This window comes from Bidens hawaiensis, unplaced genomic scaffold (assembly GCF_021521415.1).
Source record: "Bidens hawaiensis isolate Kalapana, Puna unplaced genomic scaffold, B.hawaiensis_p1.1 tig00001960_1, whole genome shotgun sequence".
NCBI lineage: Eukaryota > Viridiplantae > Streptophyta > Magnoliopsida > Asterales > Asteraceae > Bidens > Bidens hawaiensis.
This window is the reverse complement of record NW_027491108.1, coordinates 499,131-524,736: the sequence shown is the minus strand read 5'-3', so window position 1 is coordinate 524,736 and position 25,606 is coordinate 499,131. Positions and strand designations below refer to the sequence as shown.

The window sequence follows — 25,606 nt, the reverse complement described above, 5'->3', positions numbered from 1 at the left end:
TGGGTTCTATTTATACTACGAACAGGAGCGTCTACGCGTTAATGCATTGATTTGATTATCCGGATTTTCCGGAGAGGATCACGAGTTTGATTCGCGGCGAGATATCGTAATTAAATAGTTGGTTAGGATATTTTATCGACGGAGAAAGATTTCCGTATAACTACCTTGGGTCAACACGCGTTAGAACTGGGTTTTTGGCTACCTCCGGCGCCGATTCCGGCGGCCGGAGGTGTGGCCGGAAAAACGGGTATAGAGGGGCGGGTAGGATTTTGTTATAATATTATAATTTAAATAAAATTTACATTTTCAGCCCCTTATGTTTAACAAACTTATTAAATGTAATTTAAATTCTTTTAAGTAAAAAACAAGTTTTCAAGTTTTACACTTTTGACCCTAAACTTAATAATCGAATTAAATGGTTTTCGGTTTTGGATTATTTACGCGTTTTAACTCGCTTAACGTTTAAGGCTCGGGGTTTCATAAATAAATTGAACATAGTAATAGATGAACGAACGTTGAACATAAATGTCGAGAATACTTTATTAATGATAAATATTAATGATAATACATCAAAACGACCCAACGGGTCGGGTTTACAAATACGAATACGAATTGAAAATTGACGAATGTCACAGTTACAGACTTATTTATATCAACAACAAATTTCGTGTTTTATTATACAAATTATGGAATTTGATTAATAATCAAAATAATTATTCTGTTTCCAAAGCAAACGATTAGTTCATTAACAGCTTGCTAATTCTATAGTGTTATAAATGTCAAAACGTGATGACATTTTTATATCAAATTAATTCATTAACAACTTGGTAATTCTATAATGTTATAAATAGCAAAATGTGATGACATTATAATGGATGGGGAGGTAAATTTTCAACATCATTTTTACTTTTTTATATTCATCAACCACAACTTGATTAAACTTTCAGGGAATGAAGACGCAAGCAAGCCGGGTTTAAAACTTACTTTCCAAACTTTGAATAAGTATTTTCTTAATAGGCATACACTTGCTGAAAATATGCTAAAAGTCAAGCATGTGTAGAATACTCATAAAATCTCATTTTGTTGGAAAACATCACAGATTTGCCGATTTATGATCAATGTATTAGTCACAAGAATTTTATTTATCTAATAATTGTAATGTTTGTTTGTACCTTTTTGTTTAACAAGCAAATTTATCTATCATGACTTTTCATTATTAATATTTCAAACGTTTTGGAGTTATAAAATTAATTTCTTAAACCCGTGTTGTACACGGATAGCTAACTTAGTCTATAATATATATATAAACGTGTAACACCCCGGCTAAAGCGGAAACACCTGAGTGCGACGTACAGATTGCTCAAACACACATGACACTATTAGGTGACCATAATAGCATTATTTCATTTAAATCTTCATGTAACACAAGTTTATCAAATAATACAAGTTAAACAAAATGATAAGTTTTATTTGAATATCTTATAAGCATGCTATGTATCTTCTAACTTTCATCCTCGTATCTTTACACCTGTAACATATGTATAAAATAAAGTCAGCTACGAACATAGCTGGCGAGTTTCCACAGTTTTAAATACATACATAAAAACCGTACAATTCATGGACAAGTGATAAACGAGCAAGTAAGTCCTTTCCAGCTGGTAACAACCAACGTACTTGGGTAATCGTGCAATTAAGGTCCTTTCCAGTTGGTAACAACCAACGTACTTGGATAATGAGGCCCTTTTCCACTCGATACAAATGGACCGGAGTGCAAAGGGGGGCGTATGATCATACTTAATGAGGCTAAGTAATATTCGTGCAAGTAATACAGGTAACACACAAGTCCATATACGAATTGTAGTTTTGTAATAGAAGAAATCAAGGCTTGAATTTTAATATGGATACATATGCTACCAAAAACAATAAAACATTAAAAAGGGGTGGTGAAAAACTCAACTTATCAATGAGGTAAAAACGGGTATCCAAAAGCGTTGATAAGATTAATAACGACAAAAGAACCGAACGCGTCACGAACTCCGAGATGAGCGATCCGCGCTAACTATGATAAAGAAATACGATACTTATTCGCTAATCTTACGGGTTATTTATGGTGTAAACTTATATTGGGAATTTTGTTAATATTTTATATCTTTCGATTATAATACTATTATTTATGTTTCAACGGCACTTGATTAATATTGTGGTATATATATTTAAATGACCAAGGTACGAGGTTTGCATGTTCGAATTACTTGAACTAGGGATTATAAGTTGGTATTAAACTTATTGTTTAAGCAAAATGATTTTTAAAGAATTAAAGTTTACTTTTATCATTAACAAATGATTTTTAAATTACGGTTACGAAAACAAAAATTTTGGTTTTTAAGTGTAAAAAGGTGAGATATATTTTATAGTTAATTTATATAATTTTTATTTAATTTAAAAAGGTTTTTATAAATTTATTTTGATTTTTAATTGATTAAAATGATTAATTAATTATTAATAAACTGGTATTAAATAAATAATAAAAGAAAATGCGTCTAACCCGGGTTTCGAACCCCGGACCTTAAGTTGTAAACTTCGTGTGTTAACCAGTTGATCTAGGCTTTGTATTCGTTTAGAGCATGGTTTTAATTATATATATATATTATTAGTTTTTAATGGTTTTAATTAATAATAATCATAATAATAATAAACAGTTTACCAAAAAAAAAAAGATTGACTCGGATTTCGAACCCGGGTCTGTTGGTTACCAGTCAACGAAGTTACCCAGCTGCTCTAGGAATTTATTCAATTTGGTTATGAGAAAAGTTATATATAAATAAACCTCAGGTTCATCTTCTTCATTATATGAACCCTAATTTCAATTGATCTTTTATGTTTATTGTTTGTTGAAATCACTTTGGGGGTTTTGTTTGTTATATCAAAACTAAACAAATGCATGTAATTATTACCTCAAAGGGTGTTAAACTAACGGAGAACGGGACTTCGCCGAAGCCGAAGTCTTGACGGAGGATTATGGCCAAGTTAGAGTATTTTAGGGAGAAAGAAGATTGTGAGAGAGTTGGAATGAAAGTCTGGGTCCTATTTATACTAGTTAGAGGAGCGTCTACGCATTAATTCGATTAATTTGATTTCCGAATTTTCCAGCGTGATTCGCGGACATTAACACGGTATATCGGTCGTTATATCGCAATTAATTAGTTAGTTATAATATAATATCAAGGATTATTGAGTTTCATATAATTTATTTATTAAAAAATATGTTTTAAGGAGGTGACGGCCACCTCCGGCGTCGGATTCCGGTGGCTGGAGGCCCCGCCGGAAAAACAGGAAGGGGACGGGGGGTTGGGGTTTGAGTTTTATAATTAATATTATTTAAATCATATTTACAGTTTAGTCCCTTGTAGTTTTATAAACGTTTTAAATGAAACTTAATATCCTTTAAGTTAATAATAAGTATTTAAAGTTTACATTTTTAACCCTAAACTTTATAATTAAATTATATAGTTTTCGGTTTTGGATTATTTACGCGTTTAAGCTAGGTTAGCGATAATACTTGGGATTTCATAACAATTGAATAACAACGACCGTTGAACATTAAATGTCGATGAGCATAAATACTTTGAACGATAAACCGAGTCGGAAAACATTGACGAACATGAAACGAATCTCGTGAATATAATATATATATATATATATATAAATATATATATATAAATACTTGAAAACAAAAATCCGAAAACTCGAAACGGGTCGGGTTTTTCGGGTTTGAAAAGTAACGAATGTTACAAAACGAAACCCTTAAAATCCTATGTGTCGCAATGTGGTCGCTCCCCCCTTTTATGGAAGCCACCAGATTGCTTGATTTTTAAATGGAGACCTCTCATTGATAGCTCTTAAACGGGTTATAACATCTCATTAAATTAAAAATTAATCTTACCAATTATTTGATATGAAAATCCTATAAAATAGGGATATACTAAAATTTAATATCCAATTTAAAAAGAAAAAGATATTATTTATAATTAATAAACAATTTTTATAGTAAAAAACATAAGCGGGTCATGGGTCACCAAATCCATATATCTTTTAAACGAGTTATAACATATCATTTATTTATGAAACATTTTCATCATCAAACCCTAAGTATATTATTAATTTTCTTACAATAAAGAAAATTAAAATCCAAAAAACGAAAAATGTAAAACAAACATTCTGTCAAGCCATCAGATTGTTTATTTGTAAATGAAGGTTTTTCACGCATTTTACCTGAATTCACGGGTAAATGTCTCACCAAACCCAAATAGTTCTTAAATGGGTTATAACATCTCAATATATTAAAAATTAATCTCTTAAAATATTTGATATGAAAAATCATATAAAATAGGGATATATTAAAATTAATATCCTATTTTATTTAAATAAAAGATATCTACCTATTCTATTAAAGTAAAATAAATGGGAACACTTGTCATGTTTTGGTTAATTCTCACAAATTTTTCCCTTCAAAACTAATATATCCTAATATATGTAATAAATCAATAATTATTCACTTTCCTTTTACACTATATTTATATAGTATCTATATATTTTTATAAATATAAATATTAACGTATTATTTTACTATATGTTTCAAAAATACTTGGTAAATTTCAAAAATCAACAACAGATATTTCTCAAATGAAAATTGTTTCGGGTTTTTTGTGGAAGTTAAATTTGATTTTATGGATTAAAAGTTGGTAAATACATTGTTTGGTACAAGTTAACTACATTTGGGTCAAAATTTATTACGGGTCAAAAATGAAAATTTTGAGTATTTTTAAAAGTTTAAGAATGCAAAATAGATTTGTCATTAAATTTTTTATGAGTTCAAAGTGTTGACTTTAAAATGTCAAAATATGAAAGTTAGAATTTTAAACATGATTCGGGTTTCAAGTTTATTTTTAAGGGCATTTTTTGAAATAATCAAAAAGTTCAGGATTTGGCAAATTGACTATTTTTCCCTCAACTATTAAAATTTAACAAAAAATTGCGAACACTTTCGACATGCCACCTCCATGCCTATCAATGCTTCTAACTTTTATCAAATTTGAAATATTTATGTCAATATTATTTTTTCCTTCAATGGTGATCAAAATGTTGTATGGGAAGCATGTCATGCAAAACTATGCTCAAATGAAACAAAATATTCACAAAATTGAGTTGGTTAACATGTTATTTTTTATGTTGTCAATAAGCCCTCTAAAACTTATCAAAATCATTTTTATGGTGTAACTCAGAAAAACATAGTTCTTGAAGAACATTCATTGCGACAATTTAATATCCTATTTTTATTTGATGGGTGGTAAATTGATAAATATATCAATAAAGGTAACGCCTCTTTTGTATTTAGGCCGAGTAGTTAGAATTACAATCGTATGAGAAGTCTTATTTTCGAAATTGTTTCATAACCAAAAGTTTTTCAATTATACATATATGACACTGAGAATGAATTTTTCAATAGAAAGAAGCATTATCTGGTACGATTTTGCATGGACATTTTTTTTATTAAGTTCATTTAAGAAAATCATTTTGTGATATAAATTAAATCAATTTATGTACACACTGTATAGATATAAGCATAGATGTAATACATATTTTTTTTCATATACGCTATGTAATTATTTGTTTTACTTATAATTTTATAATTTGAATTATCCCGTGTGTGACATGGGCTGTAAAACTAGTAAATAAATAAATAAATACTTGACCAAATAAATGATTTTAAAAAGTAAAAATATTATAATTTTGGTATATTTGATGATAATTTAAACTAAATAAATATTTGATACTTTATGAGTCCAATGCTTTATATGGTGGATTACAAGGATTTGTTGGCATGTTTAATTGGATTGTCAAGATGAACCAATCACACTTCATCTTCTTCATTAAAAAAGGTGGGAGCTAGTAAGTGAAGAGTTGTAAATCCGATCAAGAAATATCCTTGGGGATGAAGTGGTTGATTTGGAGAAGGGACACTATGTAGTTTCATTGGTTTTCAGATTTCAAATTTCATGATATTATATCATATATTCATATCATTATGCTATGTATATTATGTTTGCATACAGATGTTGGGTCAACTTAATGCTTATCATTACCGCTGTTATTGACCTCACCTTAAATTGTTGTATCTGTTTTCTTAGTTATAGGGTTTACATACATAAAGCACACTTATTTTGATGACCTTCATTATATTTGTGTTAAATAAAGTTATATTTATTTTATTGCATTATTTCTAGCAATACTCCTCTTACTTATACATGGCCGATTTGGGTAGTGTTCATTTTCCTTATAAATGGTCAATTTGGGTAATGTTCGTCTTTTCATACGGGCAAATAGGATAAAATTCTCTCAAAATAGGTGACCATTTGTACCTTTGAAATCGTATAGGAGATCTTTGTTCGTATCTCTCATCGAAAGGCGCTATTCGATAATGTATGTCTAGCAAATTCCCCGCTAACCCGAGTGAAGATTCAAATATTTGTTCCACATTATTTTGCGAAGGGAATGTTTTCTGTGAGTGGTTACTTTAGTTGGTTTAATATTTCTTCTATGAACACGTGGGAAGATTTGTATGTTTGAAGAAATAAACGAGGGCCTAAATTATGCTTCCCAAAACCGAAAGCAAAGGTAATTGATACAAAATGAGATTTGTATGTTTGAAGAAATATACGAGGGCCTAAGTTATGCTTCCCATACCAAAAGCAAAGGTAATTGCTACAAAATATTTAGCTTTTTGTGTATACTTTGCACCATTTTTGTATAGACATACGTGTCTGCTACGGTGAAATTAATATGTGATTGTAAATGAAACATTGTTAAATATAATTTGTATTTACAATTTAGAGTAAATTATTCGACAATAATATAATTTGTATTTTAATTAATTATTGCATTCAATTATATAATCCATCATTCATTAGTTTATAAAATCGTGTGTACTTGATATCAATATTAACAAGAAATATGCACCTTTTGAACTTTCAAAAAGGTTATACACTCAACATACCTGTGAAGTCATTTTCACATTATGTCTTTAACATTACATTAATTTATCTTTTCATTGGATAAACAAAACAATCATAAAAATGAGTCTCTTCTTACCACTCTCATTGGTGAATTAGTTTGTGTTGGAACACTATATGAAAATAAACAGAAAAGAAAAAACCATCAAACTTGGCCAAACTAGCTTGCCCACTACAAACTAGCTTGCCCACTACCATTATGGCCACATGTTACGAAATTATTGGTTCACTTTTTAATTTAGTTTTTCTTTTCTTTTCATACTAATTAATTTGACCCAATTACAAATTTTGTCCTTTAAAATAAGACGAATTACGGTTCGTGTCCTTTTTTTAGTTTCCTTGCAGGCGGTGTACTTTAAACTTTTTTTTCCTACAAGTTTTGTCCTTTACGCTAACTGGGTTAGAAAAAGTCAGTTAAATCCCATCACGTGAGGCACATGTGAGGGTAGTTTTGTCCTTTCATATATCTCTGCAACTAAACCCCCCTTTATCAGTCTTCCCCCTCCCTTTCAATCGATTCAATTCCCGGCGATTAAAAACCCTCGTATCCGACTCGACTCAACAACCCGACAGTTAATACCTTAAATTGCACATCATTCTCAAAACTTAAAAACGTAAGATGGATGATCCTCCTCCTCCTCGATTCTACATTCGTGAAGCTGATGAACAATCAAATGCTGATGCGTTTTATGGTAAGTTAAAACTTTAGGGAGCAAAAAGTTAATCGTCAAATAAATTGAGAAAACAAACAGTGTACTAGCCAGTTTTTCACTAATGCACAAATCAAGATAACTTGATTAAAGTAGGATACTAGTAGATAGTAATAACAGAATAATTTAATCAAAAGATACCTTGTAAAATGTTCAAACAAAAGTAGCTGCTCGATATAGTGCAAAAGCTCACTCTTCTGATACGGCTTTTGCTGCAGTAAAATATATATAATCAAACTTAAGTGGAAAACTAATCACTGGATCTACCATTTACAGAAGAGTGTATGCAACTATTTATTTTAAACTATTAAGTTCATAAACAGTTAGTTTGTGGCCAAAAGTCAACACTGCATACGAAACAAAAACTGAGAATAAAGAAATGAGAATCTACCTCACTCAACTCCAATACACCATCCAAAGGATTTTCTTCATCTCCAGACTCATCATCTGTCAAGCATTTGGTTGTTCAATCAGCTTCACGAATGTAGAATCGAGGAGGAGGAGGATCATCCATCTTACGTTTTTAAGTTTTGAGAATGATGTGCAATTTAAGGTATTAACTGTCGGGTTGTTGAGTCGAGTCGGATACGAGGGTTTTTAATCGCCGGGAATTGAATCGATTGAAAGGGAGGGGGAAGACTGATAAAGGGGGTTTAGTTGCAGAGATATATGAAAGGACAAAACTACCCTCACATGTGCCTCTCGTGATGGGATTTAACTGACTTTTTCTAACCCAGTTAGCGTAAAGGACAAAACTTGTAGGAAAAAAAAGTTTAAAGTACACCGCCTGCAAGGAAACTAAAAAAAGGACACGAACCGTAATTCGTCTTATTTTAAAGGACAAAATTTGTAATTGGGTCAATTAATTTTAACACTAAAAATGTTTTTCCTTAATAACTTTTAATAAATAAGTTTTTTTTTAAAATCTAAAAACACAGTATTGTTTAGTTTTTTTTTTAACACACAGGTATAAATTTTATTAAAAACATAAGATTGCAAAAAAATATATTTTTATAATAAACTAAATATTAATCATTAGTGATATACATTTCCGACACTTGTCAACTCCGTATTTGTTCATAAGATTTTTCGGATAAAACTTATTACCTAAAAATCTAACATTATCTTATTATGTAATTCATTATCCGACACTTGTCAACTTCGTATTTGTTATTTTTAAATAAAGAAATTATTTTTTATATTTAGAAACACTTTTAATAAAAAACAATTACAAATTATATTTATTTAATAAAAATACTGAAGTTTGGGTTGCTAATGAGTGTGAAAGGTTTGGGTTTGGTTGAGTTGGGTATGTGGAAAAGAGAGAAATTAATTTTATAATAAAGTTTGAGTTGGGGTGGTTTGTGAATGAGAATAGCTAGTGTTATATATTTTGAACGTAAAAGATTTCCACATTCGCATATGAAAACCACCTTTCCTTAACTTACAAAACCGGTTTTTACATATGATCAAGTGCATGCCGTATTATCAATAATTACAAGACGAAATGACATCAAAGTTGTTGTTCTAAATAATGATGGTAATCTTTCAAATAAATCAAATGTTGCATATAAAAGAGTATATAGAAAATTGTATAATAAAATTTTAAATAATTTTTCATCTTTTAAAATTTTATAGATCGTATTTATTAATATGAATTTTTCAACCGCATAGACTAGTACCATGATATATCTTGATCACGACCAGATTTTAATTTTACGATGATGGTGTTAAAATTGGAGTAACCCAACAACAAAACGATTTGAAACTGAAACCGGATATCAACATCACCTTCTTCAAACATTACACCAGTTTCAGACGCAACAAATAGTAATAATAATATTCTGATTCTGAAATTGGAGCTTAAAAAATCAATCTTTTACACCTTTCCTTGCAAACCCATCATCAATTCCCAAAACCCAGATCTTACTTCACCTCAATTACACGAAAACCCCTAAATTAGGGTTTCAAGATCCTTTGTCTTATTACCATTCTCTCCTCATTGCGTAAACTACACGTTGTGTAATCAAATTCATCTGTTTTTATGACAACATGACTACTGCTTAATTCAGCTACATATCAATGTCGAACAATTTCAGTTGGATCATTATTAATATTTTAATTATTATTCTGCACTTATCATGGGTCTCTGCCATTGATGACTTCAATCAAGCGTAAGTGCTCTCCAATTTTCCAATTCGAGTCAATGCATGTTGGGTTGACTTTGACTCTAGATCTTCATTGGGTTAATTTAAGCTTCAATTCCTGTGAATTTGGATTTTTTTTATTGATATAATTGTTAACAGGAATGCTCTGTGTCTAATTAGCTGATGCTTGATATCTATTTTGCATCTAAAAGTGATAGGTTTGACTCGTAAAGTCAAAATGCAGCTTTTGACATTGATGATAAAGGACCTTTAGATAGTTACATGATTGTAGACTTATAGCACTAGGTTTTCTATATTCTTTTATAGACCTATAAACGAACCGAAAGTTTAGTGAACTGTTCGCAACGCACACAAACAAACTTTTTATGTTCATTAAGTTAAATGAACATACATGAACACATGTCTTGTTTGTGAATGTTCATAAACGTTGGTTTACATTCATTTATGCTCGTTAGTACACTCATTAAAAATGTTTGGCCCGATACAACTTAGTTTAATTTTAATAATATATAAGGCCCAACACATTTTTCTTCACATTACTTTTAATGGAATTCCAATTCATATATGCTCAGTTATGCTCGTTCATTAACTGTCCGTTTATAATCTTAATGAACAAAAATAAATGAACATAGACTAGAAAACTCATTTACTTTCATCATTTCATGTTGGGGTTCGTGACATAATATTTGCATTGAATATTATTATATTCTTACAGGTTTCCTATCATTGAACCCGATCCGGGTCATACAAAACTTCGTCTTTCTCATGAAGGACTCGAGGCTATTCGTAGAATAACCAATCCTATAGCAGCCGTGGCTGTAAGCTTCATATTTTATATTTTATAAATTTCTTTTATTTTTGGTACATTTTTACTTTTAAACTTATATGGGTGCCTTAACTTTTAATAGGTAATTGGTCCATATCGATCTGGAAAGTCTTTTTTGCTTAATCAGCTTCTCTCACTTTCTTGTTATGAAGGCATGCTAATTTTTACTAATTTTAATGATTATAGTATTTTACAGCACGTAATTTGATTTTGCTTTACGAAATTATATGCTCTGAAGTTTGATACTTTGCAGGGTTTGGTGTTGGTCACATGCGTGACACAAAAACTAAAGGTATTCACTCGTATATTCTTTTAAGTTATTAGGTCTTTTTTGTTATACTATACGATTTAGGCTATAAACGAGTCGATCTGGGTTGGACTCGGGCTTGGTTCATTTATTTTAATGAGTTGAAATGTTGAGTTCGAGCTTGTCTCGCAAAAAGCTTTAGCTGGATTGTGGCTCGTTGAGCCAACTAGTTTATTTTTTTAATAATTTGTATTTTATATTTGTACGCGTAGTGATATCTAGGAAAGGAGCCTAACAAGTGTATTTTATACTTTTGGTTATAATTTATATACTAAAATTTGGGCTTTGTTTTAAACGACCCAGCTAAAGGAGCCTAACGATTCGGCTCGTTTATATTTTTGAAAAATTTTGTTTTATGTTTTTACACATATTGATGTAAGAAAAAATATTTTTAACTACAAATTTTATAATATATATATATATATATATATGTATTAAAATTTGGGATTTATTATATTTTTAACTACAAATTTTATAATATATATATATATATAGAGAGAGATGTATTATAAACGAGTCAACGAGCCTAACGAGTGAGTCAACAAGCCAGACTTACCATGGCTCTTGCTCGACTCGTTAATAAACTGAGCTTGCTCAGCTTGTCTCGTTTACAAACTGAGCTGGTTCGGCCTGGCTCGTTTACAAATGAGCGAATTTCGAGCCAGCCACAAGTTTTTTAAACAACCCTATATGTCTTTATTTTAAAATTGATTACTGCTTCCATGAGAAATTTGTTTTTGGAAATTTCAATTAAACTTTTTTAAGATACCTAATATAAACTATTTGTAGGAATATGGGTATGGGGAACTCCGGTTGAAATGGACATAAACGGAGTTAAAACGTCGGTCTTTTATCTCGACACAGAGGGATTTGAAAGTATAGGGAAATCAAACATCTATGATGACAGGTGTTATAAATTATACAAATCTTGTGATTGTCTTTTCATTCTTTTCTTTTAATATAATATATATAATACTAATAATATTATTTTGGATTGTGTTTTCGTAGGATATTTGCTCTTGCAACGGTTTTGAGTTCCGTCCTTATATACAATTTGCCTGAGACGGTTCGTTTCCTTTCTGTTTTATTTATTTGTTAGTGTTTAATAACTTCAAATACTTCGTCTTAGGCCTATATTTTTAAATGAAAAACCCCAAGTTTTTATTCTTGCATTACTGTTAATATTACTATTAATTTAATCTTTTTAGATACGTGAAGCGGATATATCCCGGTTGTCATTTGCTGTTGAGCTTGCTGAAGAGTTTTATGGAAGGTTAATTTTCGTTTGATCATAATATCGTTTATAATTAGGGTGTGCATGGATCGGTTTGGGCTCAAATCGACCGAATATTCGGTTTCTTGGTTTTTGAAAATGATTTGGTTTCCATTTTTGGTTCTCCGTTTTCACAATAGGTTCGGTTTTGATTTTGTAATCTGGGCTTGAAATTTTAGGGCAAACAAAAAGTCCAAAAATCATGAATTTGAGCCTGAGACTTTGATTCTATTTTTTTTTTGTTAATTAATGATTAATTGATTATGACACATTTGGGCCTAGTTTTTTGAGCTACACCATTTACTATTTTGTTTTTTTTTGTTTTAATAAATTACTCAGCATTTAAAAATAAAAATTATAATTCATACATTCAATTAAAAAGTCGGTTTTCCGGTTTTTACAGGCTCGGCGCAGTTATAAAAGTATGTTTGTTTTTTACAGTATTAGCAATAATAATATCCGTCCAAAGAAATAATTCAAATTATTTCAAATCCACAATCTGTAACTTATGATCCAATTTTTGAATAGGATCACAAGTTACAGATTGTGGATTTGAAATAATTCAAATTATTTCTTTGGAGGGATATTATTATTGCTAATATACAGTTCAGTTTTCGATTTTTTTTGGGATCCAGAAAGTCAGTTTTTGTAGAAAACATAAAATTAAACTATCGGTTTGGGTTGGGTTATTTTGGTTCGGTTATGTCGGTTATTTCAGTTAGCAGGTTAGTTAGTTCAGTTTCATAAACACCCATAGTTTAAATCTGCCTTTAGTGCGTAACTGATTTTCTTTTTGGTTTTTTGTTTCTTTTTTGTCAATGAACAGAGTCAAGGTAAAGTTTGGCCAACTTGGATATCTTCAACTCTGTATTATTTCTTTCCCTAGAAAACGGTAGGCTTGTGGTGAGATAAAGTTGTTCTTTGTGTTTGACCCGTTAGACCTGAATACAATTGTAGGGTCAAGATGTGGCGTTTGAACCAGCAAAACTCTTGTGGCTTATACAACGTGACTTTTTACGTAAGTTTTTATTATTATTTTTATTTCTGTTATGTAACCTTGAGGTGACAATATTGACCCGTATATATAATAGGCTAAGGTAAAAGATTAAATTAAAAAGGAAGCGGGTCAAACGGATTGAAAGTCAACCAAAATGTACTGAAGTGCATAAAGCCTTTTAACTAGTTTTTTATTAAAAAAAATTATTTTATAGATTAATATACAGTCCATCATGCCATTATACCTTATCGTTTAACATTCATTTTGGCTCGTTACAGAGGGGAAGTCTGTAAAAGAAATGGTAGATGAAGCTCTACGGCACGTCCCTAATTCTGATGGTTAGCTTTCTTCCTTTTCATATATCAATATAAATGCCTTTTTTGATTATTAATATAGGATAAAAATAGTAAGAAGGTGGTGTATGGATTTGTGTTTGATATTGCTCATTGTGACTCTTAAATAATCAAAAAATAAAATCACCGGAAGAAAGGGTTGCGCTTATTTGAGATGAAATTTATTTATATAACAAATAATTTGCTAAATGCATATTTTTTTCCAGGTGACAAAAATATTGACCAGGTCAACCAGATTCGAGACTCCCTAGCTATCATGGGTGACAATAGTACAGCTTTTAGTTTACCGCAAGTATGGTCCTTTTTGTCAATTTTTATTATATTCTATAAATAATTTGCATGTCAGATGTTATTTTAAAAAGCATATCATTTTAATAATTATGCGATGTTTTGAACGAAATAATATTCGGTGGTCTATGCATCAAAGTGACACTCTGGGCAACTTTTGACCTGTTTTAACATTTTCTTGTAAGCCAATATTTTCTTATGTTACCCCTTTGGCCCGGAACAATTTTTTGTGCATTTTTGTTAATCAAGAAAGTAGGTTCTTTTCGACCTTTAGTAATTTTATTCTGCATTTTTCGAGCAGCCACATCTGCAAAGGACAAAACTTTGTGACTTAAAAGACGGGGATCTTGACCCGAGTTACGTTGAAAAGAGAGAGCAGTTGAAAGAAGTTGTTAAATCTGTTATTCGTCCCAAGATTGTTCAAGGAAAATCACTTAACGGAAACGAGTTTGTATCTTTTCTTGAAAAGGTGCGTTTTTCATAACCCCATGTGCGCCAATTTTGTCGGGTCGGGTAATTGCTCAAACGGAGTTTCTATAACGTCACTCAGCTTTCATTAGGTGTTGCAAGTATATGAATCTTGGTTACTATTTATTTAGTGATTATTATTTTTTCAATCCGACTTAAGTTTAACACTTAACAAACTTGATTATTATTTAGTGAATAATTTTTGTTCAATGTTACCTCCTCCTTCAAATTAACTGGAATAAAATTATCACTTATTAGTAACCAAGATTCATACATGTTTCATTTGGCTAACTTAATTTAAAAAAAAAATTATTAAGAATTTACATAGGTTTAACAGTGAAGTGAAGGTTTCCTAAAAAGTAACCTAAGTTGACCAATTGCCGCATGAGATAGGTTCAAATTGACCCATATTTTATTTTACCAAAACAAATATGTTTTGACTTTTAAGGCATCATTGAATGTGGATATCTGGATATTCGTTAAATAAATATTACCGGTCATTATGCTTCATTAGGTTTTAGTTGTCTTTTAGCCCACGGGTCCATTATAGGTTTTTTAGTGTTTCTAGTTTACTATATATTGAGCCAGGCTTGTAAACAAACCGAATGGACACGAATGGAGCATGCTAGTGTTCGTTCGTTTAACTCTAACTGAACAAATGATCGAACACAAACAATTAAACGCACAAGTTTTTCTTGTTTGTGTTTGTTTGTTAAAATGAGTGTGTTCGCCTTCGTTTATGCTCATTTGTTATTTGCATAAATGAACAGGCCACGGACGTAAATGGACGAACATGAAACGGACACCAATTAGAAATTTAAAAGTAAACGTGAACATCGGGACTAAAATATTTACACAATTAGACTAAATTGCAATGAGCCTAAAAAATTTAATAAATATGCGAATGGACAAACCTACTAATGAACACAAACGGACGTACACAAAGGAGCGTGAATATATGAATGCTCACAAATGAACAAGACATGTGGTCATGTCCGTTCGTTTAACTAGATGAACAAAAAAAATTGTTCATGTTCATAGAACAGTTCACTAAACGAAACGAACTTCCCACTGAGCGGCTCACTTAACGGTTCCTGCCGAACTTCGTGCCAAACGGTTCACTTAACAGTTCACTTAACATTCAGTTTGTTTAAATGCCTTATATTGAGGGTTCCCCTTTCATTGTAAATTTGTAATTACAATTATCGTATATATTATTATTCCAGTCTCTTTTACAGCATCCACTTAATTTATGATAATTTTGTAAATAACTTGGGAAATATATTGGGTTTTTTTTTTCAGATTTTAGAAGCTTTAAACAGGGGGGAGATTCCATCAACAGGGTCTCTTGTGGAGGTATTTAACAAGAAAATATTGGAGGGGTGCTTGAAGTTATACGAGGATAGCATGTCAAAAGTGATCTTACCGATTTCCGAGAAATTTTTACAATCCATCCATGAATCTTCAAGAGCCGAATCTTTGAAATCATTTGATGAACAACATTTTGGCCGCCACCATGCCAAGAAATCTGTGGAAGCACTTGATGAAGATATTGAAAAGGTAAAAAATTGAGCATTTTGTGCACACGGTCTTTATAAATAATTAATGTGTCAAATGTGATTTGGATCTTATTATCTCAATATATTTTTTTTAAATCACATTAACTCAAAACGGGCAGTTTGTTGGTGCAAGTTGAAACGGGTTAGGTTCGGATGGTCATAATACTTTTTGTCATCATGTATTATGAATTACCATTTCTACCTTTTTGACCCATTAGAAATAAAACATTATTTGAGTAGAAGTAGATGGGTTCAGATAGCCAATATTACTCTTGCTAGGGGTGTGCATGAGTCGGTTTTGGGCTCAAATCGAACCAAATTCGGTTTTTGAAAACCGTTTAGTTTCAGTTTTTCAGGTTAGCCATCCGGGCGTGAAATTTTTGGGTCAAAAAAAAGTCCAAAAATAATAATTTTGGCTTAAATATTTTTGTTAATTAGTGATTATTCGATTATTTCACATTCAGTTTATTAATTTTTTTAATAAATTACTTTAACATTCTAAAATAAATATCATAATCCAACAAAATTCACTTTTTTTTCGGGTTTTATGGTTCGATTTTGTTTTTATGGTTTTCGGTACATGCAACACCTGAAACCAAATTGGCAGTTCAGTTTTTGAAAAGCAAAAACTGCCCGTCGGTTTTGGGTTTTGGTTATTTTGGTTTCATGCACACCCCTAACTCTTGCTTCAAATAAAGATTGTTAAGTTCTAAAAAGTTTTATTTTTTTGGCAGATGTTTAAGAATTTTGTGATGGCAAACCAATACCAGTCTTCAAAATTGTGTGAGGCACTATATACAACGTGTGAGGACAAAATGGACCAACTTCAAGTACTTAGACTACCCTCCATGGCTAAATTCAACGCGGGCTTCCTTCAATGCAACCAAAGTTTTCAAAATGAGTGTGTCGGGCCTTCTAAAACCATATACGAGCAACGAATGGTCAAGGTTTGTATATTTTCTTTTATCTTTAATGTTATCGGTATCTATAAACTATCGCCGTTTTGTTTGTAAAGACTAAAGATATCTGTTCAAGGTAAAGTGAAAAACGGGTTTCGGTTGAAACATGTCATTTTTTAGTAGAATTTAAATAACTGAACATACATGAACGAACATAACTGAGCTAAAACCAATTAAAAGTTAACGTGAACAACAATGTGTCGGGCTAAAAAGTTATTAAAACTAGACTCAGTTGTAATGGGCTTAAAAAAGTTTAATTTGCATATTAACGAACGAAGTTAAACAAACATAAAGTAACGAACATAAATGAATGCAAACAAGTGAACATAAACGAACATTAATGAACATAAATGAACGAACAAGACATGTTCATGTTCGTTCCTTTAACTAGATGAACATAAACTTTCTTTTCATGTTCGGCCGTTTATTAAATAAACGAATTTCCCGCCGAATGGTTCATTGAATGTTCCATTTGTTTACAGGCATATCGACCCGTTCATAAGTAAAGGTATTAAAACTGCCACGTATAATTTTTATTTATTTATTGAATGTGCAGATGATGGGAAAGTCAAAGTCTTCGTTTATAAAGGAATATAATCACAGATTATTTAATTGGTTGGTGGCCTTTTCACTCGTAATGGTGATTGTGGGCCGTTTCATCATAAAGTTCATTTTAATTGAGATCGGGGCGTGGATTCTCTTTATCTTTTTGGAGACTTATACGCGTATGTTTTGGTCCCCCGAGTCTCTTTATTACAATCCCGTCTGGCATGGTATTGTAGCCACATGGGAAACACTCGTTTACAGCCCAGTTCTCGATTTAGACAGGTAAATTACTAAATTTAAACTTATTTTATTTAACTAGTCTAAAAGTTATGGGGTTTGACATTTTAGAGTCAACATGACTTTTTTTTTTGGCTTAAAAGTCTCTGAATTTATGAAAGTTCCTACAAAATATAGATAGTACACAGGAGTTCAATTTCAATCTTTTGACACATTATATGCTGATTAATACAGATGGGCAATACAAATTGGATTCATTTCATTAATATTGGTGGTATACTGGCGGTGCTGTCGAAGGAGGAAACACGGGCCCCACTCGCTGTTACCGTTGTACTCCAACGCTTCAAAAGTTCGGGATAGATCAGAATAGGTCATGACAGCATTTTAAGGAAAGCTTGACTTAAAAAAAATTCGGAAAGAGCTGTGATTGTGATATGGGATCATGATATATAAATTGCCAGAACATGAGTTGAAAGATTTGATGAAGAAACGGTGATGTATGTAACTTTAGAAGTACAAATTGTCTGTATGATTGTAGAGGAACCCATATTAAGTAAAGCTGTGGCTGATGTGCTGTATGAGTTAAGCCGGGCTCGAGTCTGACTGACTCGAGCTTGGCTTCTGAGAAATGTTAGAACTTAGAAGCTCAATCTCGTAGTTTGCTTTCCAAATTTCGACTACTTTCATTAATATGCAAAATTATATTTTTATATATGTTGATAGTATTATTTATATTTAAGATCATTTATGTTATTTTAGTTTTTTGTTATAGATATGCATATGATATATATTATTAAATGATCTTCAAATAAGGCTTAAGCCTAGATGACACGAGCTTATTCAAGCCCGGCCCGGCTTGTTTTGAGATTTCTACGAGCCTCTTGAGAGAGAGCTTTTCGGCTTGTTTACACATACCTAAAGCCAAAGTTTATTCTATTGAGTTACATATATGTTCTATTATATTTCCATGGCTTTTATAAAATCATTTATAACAATCAGAATACATGTTTCTTTTTACCCCGGCTAAGTTTCTTCTATACAATTATACATCCCAGATTATACAATCACAACCCCCAAAAGTCAACAGAAGTGTGTATGTTACATCACACGAGCCATATAAGTCAACAGAAGTGTGTATGTTACATCACACGAGCCATATGATGTTATATAGTATGTGATATCAAATCAAGTCTATATATTTAGAAATTTGTGAACTTTAAATATAAATATTAATTATCAGTATAACTTATATAATTACCAATATTCAAATGCTATAACTATTGTGACTTGGACCCATATTGGTGTACACCTTACCTGTCCAACAACCATTAGCTTATGCCTTAGCACATTATTTTAAATGTTTAAACCTTAATAAAATAAATCTAGCTGTGATTATACAAGTTATGAACTTTAGATTTTAAATATTGTTTGTACAAGGAGATGAGTTTATATATATTGCATTTTATTTTTTCCTTACGTGTAGTGACATTTGACGTACTTTGTTGATTATATAAAAGCTAGTTTTAATATCATTATTAATATGACCCAAGTTGATCTAATCCAACCCGGACCAGAAAAAGTTATTATATAGCGATAGACAAACGATACCTATAAATTTTCACCACCGCGAAATATTTTTTGAGTCTGTCACTAGTTGATTACCGATAGATACCTTAACCCACGAAAGATCGACAATTCACTACCAAGGCAAACACGGATCTAGTTGATATTTGTGTGATCTTTTTGCTGATAGAAGATCTCTTGGCTACGTGACTACTAGATTTTTGGATGGTTACTTGTATACCAAACTTTCTTTACCTAGAAATCACATCTTCTAAAGAATTTCGAGTTTCAAAACTATCTAATATGTATTTTCAACAACAATAATTATAGGGTAAGGTTAGAATACAAACGGAGACAAAATGAGAAGTGTGAGAAGAATTTGTAACCACACAAAAAACTCCTTAAAAATAAATTCAAAAAAATTAATAAAAAAATCATAACTCAAAATATAAATAAAAAACGAAAAAAATTAAAAAAACTAAAATGTTTCCCCCGTCATTCCCCTTTAAAAAAAAGACACAATGGCGAGATCAAAGACACAATGACGAAAATAAACAAAATACACAATTATAACTAAAAAAGACACAACAGATCGCAAAATATAACACAACGCCGAACAAGATATAACACAATGTTGAGTAATATAACATAATATCAAGAAAAAGGGGCATAATGTCAAGGAAAAAAGACGCAATCAATGATGAAAATAAACACAAAACACAATGATAAACAAAATGACACAATGATGTTTTTCACTCAACATTGTTTTTTTGTTTGTTTTTTTAGATAGAGAAAGATGGTGAAAACATTTTTGTGTTTTTACCTTTTTTATTAAATTTTAAGTTATGATTTTTTTAATAATTTTTCATTGTTTCTTTTAGGTGTTTTTTTTTCTATAAATCATTCTCATTCTTCTTATTTTTGTCCCCATTTGTAGAATAACTTGACCCTTAAAAAAAAGGCAACCAAACACTAATTCCATAAAAAAAAATAATGTGTATTCATATTTACTTGCATTAAATATATTAGTAACATAGAAAAATTTTTTAATGATCATTTTGCACGGATCACACAACATAACCAAATTGTTCCCTCATTTCTTCTTAAAATTCAATTTCCAAAACCTCATAGATCTGGTTTCATAAGTCTTTCTTCCAAGATCAAGAATCCTCTTTTTGTATAGATGTAATTTTTTTTTTAAATTGTGAATAGTTTGGGTTTGATTTATAAAGAACCACCCAACCCTCTAGCTTCACAACTCTTCATGATTCTAAGTCTTTTGCAAGAACTTATAAACATCTCCCATGGTACATCTCCAACAAGCATCCAATCTCCTTCTTTATCTTCATAAGTTAGAGCATGATGTGATCCATTGTACCCTTCTCTTTCGGAGTACAGCCCGATAACGCACTTAAACATATCTTGCAAACCCTTCATTAGTTCTTCATAGCTTGTATACATTTTAAGATCTAGTTTCCTCAAATATGGAGCTCCATCCATGCTTACTTTCACATATATCCCCGAACCCGTCTCCGACTCCATTTTCTTCAATTGAAGTATGTTTTTCCGGTACGATCTCACCGGAGGCCACCCCACAATTTGTTCCCTGAAAACATTACAGCAATACACATAAGTTTTATTTTACACAAGAGCCGGATTAAACGATCAAAACAAAATTAATAATAATAATAATAATAATTCCCATTTTCTTAATTTGTGTATATTTTATGAACAAAGAAAACAAAGAATTAGACATATTAAAATTAAAGTGAGTTTTAATGAAAAAAAACCGTTAGGTATATAAATTGTCCTTTGCTTTCTTATCAAAATCTGAAAATTAAACGAATAATTATTATTATATAATATTATAAAAAGGTTTCTTAATTTTTTTTGAAAATGTAATTATTTGTTATTTAGGGTTTGCATGGGGTTTAATTATAACTAACTTACTTGGGTGGTGGTGAGAATGTTGATTCATTTTCATCCATGCATGTGTTTGATCCCATCTCCGATGAGCTTCTTTTGTTGCTTGAAAGACTTGTTGTCTTTGTCTCCGGCTGGTCATCGGATCCCGGCAACCCTAACCGGAGTTCTGTGGTAAGATCATTATCCTCAAAAAGATTCAAAGTGTTTCTCTTAATTATTTGATCCATCTATATATGTATGATGGAGTAATTTGTTTCAAAGTGTGAATATGTTTGACTGGAGATAGTGGAATACTATTTCCGGTGAGTTTGCTGATATTCCGGCGGTGATATTTGAGTTGAGTTGAGTTGTATAATTTGGTGGTGGGAGGAGTTAGTTTATATATAAAGATTAGGGTACGTTGGGGACATGATGTAGGTGTCATATTCTCTTTGTGCATCAATTTCATGACCAACCGTATATTGAATCCAACTTGCACACTCGCGGCACGTCAACATTTACACAAAAACTAAAGGCATGAAAGATTTTTATAATAAGAAATTAAACACGAGAAAATTTAGTTATATTGCAACAACCATTTTACTTGCTTCTTAAAATTACTCTAAAAGAATAACCATTTTCACAATAATTTTTGAAAATTTCCAAAACCACACATGCATGCTCGTCTCAAAGACTTCAGATGCCCAAAGCAAGCCTATAAACATGGACCCTAATTATATGCATTTTTTTCCAAGCATTGACGATAGTTATAGTAATAATAATAAATAAAACAAAGTTATTATATACAACAATAAATAAAGACAAAACAAAATTAAAAAAGAACTTGGGTCTCCAGTATAGGACCCAATTTGAAATACCTAATTACTTTTTAGTTAGTCCATTAACATGTTTGTTTATGTTTAATGAGCTATTTGTGTTGAATATTGGGCTATGTATCTTAATATGTTATTGTTGGTCTTTAAAATAAAGTACCGAGTTAAAAAGAGTAAGGATATCTCAAAGTAGGTTACATGGCAAAACCTTTGGATGAAATGCTCTTTTACAAAGGCAATGTGTCTCTAAAAGAGGAGAAGAGCTAGAGAGTGCCTATTCATATTATAAAGATAAAAATTAAGCATTGAAGATAGTACGTATGAGAGAACGTTTAAAATAAACGCTTTAATAAATTTACTAGCATATTAGTTATTTATACAATTTCTTTGCTATAATTATATTATATTTTCTTACTCGTGAAACGAATCCATAAGGTTTGGGTATCACGTGCGTGACAAGTGCGTACATATTATGCCACAAAAGAAAACATGTTGTCAGTTTAAGATGGGAGATATGTCAGTGAATTGAGTAATACCTTTGGTCTGGTTCCAAGAAGGTAGGGAACATAGGGTAGACAAGGGCGCATGGAGTCCATGTGATGTTGGCCTAGATTTTGTCGACACTCCTCCATGTGTGAGGCTTGATTACTGGGGCCCACTAAGCATCCACCTGTATCATATTTAGTCGTGGTGAGTTAAATAAAGTCGACTCTAAATATTTATGTGTGTTCGTGTTCTGGCTGTGATTTTAACGATTTCTAAGTTAAGGTTGCAAACAAAACCAAAACAACTGAAAATTAAAACTGAATCAAACCAAACCGATGCTTTATTACGTAGTTACGTAAAATACCATCAATGTACAGAAACAATGACGTTTTCAGTGGTTAATAATGCGTGTGTTGGTTCAATTGTTGTTTGGTCTAAGTGTAAAGTCCAGCGCAAGAATTATTAGGGTTTATTATATTTGGTAATGTCTTGACTAACAAGTTTGGTTAGTCTATATAAGCCGAGTTATGGTTAGACATTAGAATAAGAAGTTGGTGCAACCGAGTTAGGGTTCATCAAGAGTCAAACCGAGTTAGGGTTTGAGGTACTGTAATCAGTTTTTTGAGTAATATTTTCTGATTAATATAAACGAGAGTTAGTCGTTTACTTTGTGTTTGATTATCGATCTGGGACTTGAATTGGTATCAGAGCCAAGTTCAAGATCTCGATAATCGACGCCGCCACCACCATTAGAAGAGTCCACTGCCGTTGTGTGAGTCAGACACAGCCGCTGACGGAAGAAGACTGCCGCCACCCGCCTCGAGACCAAGCCACACCGGGAAGATACCGTAACCGACGGCCAAGCTCATAGGGTCGTCGTCGGCGGTCTTTTCGCGTCACGGGGATCTCATTGTCGATTTCTACTTCGCGATTGAACAAGAAAAAAGGTTCGATTGTTGATTTGTTGTCACTGTGTTTGCTTTTCTGATTGAACGAAGAAGACGAGAAACGAGTCTTGTGGCGGGGACTTGTATTTTCTATTAAATAAAGAGAGAATATGGGTTCACATGTTACAGCTAGCATACTTATGTTTTCTTTTGGATTGTTTTGACTTTTGTGGCTGGGTCAAATATTCAAGAAGAAAAAAACTTAAGTTTGGTTCTTGACAAAGTGCTATAGTGAATTTAAAAGAAAGAACATACAGTGTATTTATTTTTGTTGAAGGAGACAAAAGTCAACAGGTGGTTTGGGTTTTGTTTCCTAGACAAAAATTTCGGTTTCGAGAGGTATTCGTAACTGGGTTTTTGTGAGAAAACGTGGCCGGTTCTGAAAAGATGTTCAGACTGAGCTGTTTGTATTTGTTCCAACGAAGTGAAGCAAAGGGGTTTGTCGACGTCAATGGCAGGTGACGAAGAAAGACCAATAATCCAACCCAAAGCAAGTGGGGGATATCACTACAGGCTCCAAAGTTGAATGGAACTAACTACATGACATGGACAATTGTGGTGGAAGCGATCTTGGATGATCAAGACCTATGGGAAGTTGTTCAACCGAAAGAGGGTGCGGTTATTGATGCGAAGAAGAATAAAACGGCAAGATCGTTTTTGTTTCAAGTGGTGGATGGTAATATTCATCTTCGGATTTCTCAATACAACAATGCCCGAGATATATGGACGGCTTTGAAGGCACGATATGTTGGAGCTGAGCGAGTTCAAAAGGCTCGACTGCTAACTCTGAAAAGTGAATTTGAGAAACTCAAGATGGCAGAAAACGAGACTGTTGATGAGTTTGCAGGAAAAATAACAAGTATGGTTTCAAAGGCAACGAGTCTAGGTCACGTGTTCGAGCAAGATGTCTTGGTGAAGAAGTTACTAGATGCGGTTCCCGACAAATACTTTCAACTCGCAGCCTCAATCGAGCAAAGTGTTGATCTTGATAGTTTGATGTTTGAAGATGCTATTGGAAGACTTAAGGCGTTTGAGGAACGTCTACATGGGAGAGAACGAGCTTCAAATTCACAAGGACAGTTACTTTTCAATCGATCAGAAGGTAGTTATAAAGGCAAGTCGTATGATCAGTCCGGTACCCGAGGTAAGGGTTGGCCGAGTTCACAGGGGCGTGGAAGAGGGCGTGAAACTGGAGGTCAAGACCAAGAGGATGAGGACCAAGATGGTTGTGAAAACCGAGGTGGTCAAGATCGTGGGTCAAGTCACAAGGGACAAAGAAGAACCAATGATCTTCAAAGGGGAAGAAAGGATAGATCACAGGTTCAGTGTTACCGTTGTGATGAGTTTCGTCACTTTGCGTCTATGTGCCAGGAACGTATGAAGAAAAAGGAAGAATCCAATTTGAACCAAGTTGATGACTTTGATCCATCTTTGTTTATGATAAAAGGTGATCAGAAAAGGGTTTTTCTGAATGAAGACGGGGTGATTCCAAAGTGTTTCGAAACCGAGCCGATGGAGAAAGATGTTTGGTATCTCGACAACGGAGCATCGAATCACATGACGGGTAATAAAACGTACTTTTATGAATTGAATGAACAAGAAACGGGAACGGTGAAGTTCGGAGGTGAATCTTGTATTGATATTCGGGGAAAGGGTCTGTCTTAATTGAAGGGAAAACGGGGGAGCAGCGCCTGTTGACCAATGTCTACTACATCCCGAGCTTACAGTGCAATATCATAAGTCTTGATCAAGCAACGGAAGGTGGATGCGAGATTCACATGAAACATGATTTGCTAACCACTAAAGATGATACAGGTAAGCTTTTGATGAAGGTGACAAGGACCAAGGACCGGTTGTACAAGATTAGCCTCAAGATAGCAAGTCCCGGTAAACGAGATAGCATTGGAATGAAGAATTTTGCAGGTCGGGATCTTCAAAATATTGGACTGAAAGAAGACAAGCCGGTTACGAGTCAGATTCCAATCAAAGATCCAAGTTCCAAAATTCAAAGTCCAAAGAAGAGCGTTCAAGAACTTAAACGTGTGGTCAAGGAAGAGATTCAATCCCAAGGAAAGGTGTCTAATGATCAAACGAAGCAAGTGTTACTTCAA

The 25,606-nt window shown here is 32.3% G+C and overlaps 2 protein-coding genes and 1 long non-coding RNA gene across 3 annotated transcripts; 2 read left to right on the top strand and 1 right to left on the bottom strand.

Annotated features, from left to right (window-relative positions):
- The first annotated feature begins 9,844 nt into the window (after positions 1 to 9,844).
- LOC143600162 (uncharacterized) lies at positions 9,845 to 11,045 on the top strand. Its single transcript, XR_013147425.1, has 3 exons — positions 9,845 to 9,954; positions 10,664 to 10,766; positions 10,857 to 11,045. It is a non-coding gene; the product is annotated as an uncharacterized LOC143600162 (long non-coding RNA).
- Positions 11,046 to 11,874: 829 nt separating this feature from the next.
- On the top strand, positions 11,875 to 18,355 carry LOC143600153 (uncharacterized). The gene is made up of 12 exons (XM_077077921.1): positions 11,875 to 11,988; positions 12,090 to 12,147; positions 12,290 to 12,354; positions 13,181 to 13,187; positions 13,312 to 13,372; positions 13,630 to 13,689; positions 13,911 to 13,996; positions 14,294 to 14,461; positions 15,763 to 16,020; positions 16,754 to 16,966; positions 17,535 to 17,806; positions 17,996 to 18,355. Exons 1-12 carry the CDS (start codon positions 11,900 to 11,902, stop codon positions 18,129 to 18,131), a joined length of 1,473 nt encoding a protein of 490 aa, XP_076934036.1. The 5' UTR covers positions 11,875 to 11,899; the 3' UTR covers positions 18,132 to 18,355.
- A 2,174-nt stretch (positions 18,356 to 20,529) lies between these two features.
- LOC143600141 (auxin-induced protein 22D-like) lies at positions 20,530 to 21,477 on the bottom strand. The gene is made up of 2 exons (XM_077077915.1): positions 21,275 to 21,477; positions 20,530 to 20,930 (listed from the first exon to the last, which is right to left on the bottom strand). Exons 1-2 carry the CDS (start codon positions 21,475 to 21,477, stop codon positions 20,549 to 20,551), a joined length of 585 nt encoding a protein of 194 aa, XP_076934030.1. The 3' UTR covers positions 20,530 to 20,548.
- Between the last annotated feature and the right edge of the window lie 4,129 nt (positions 21,478 to 25,606).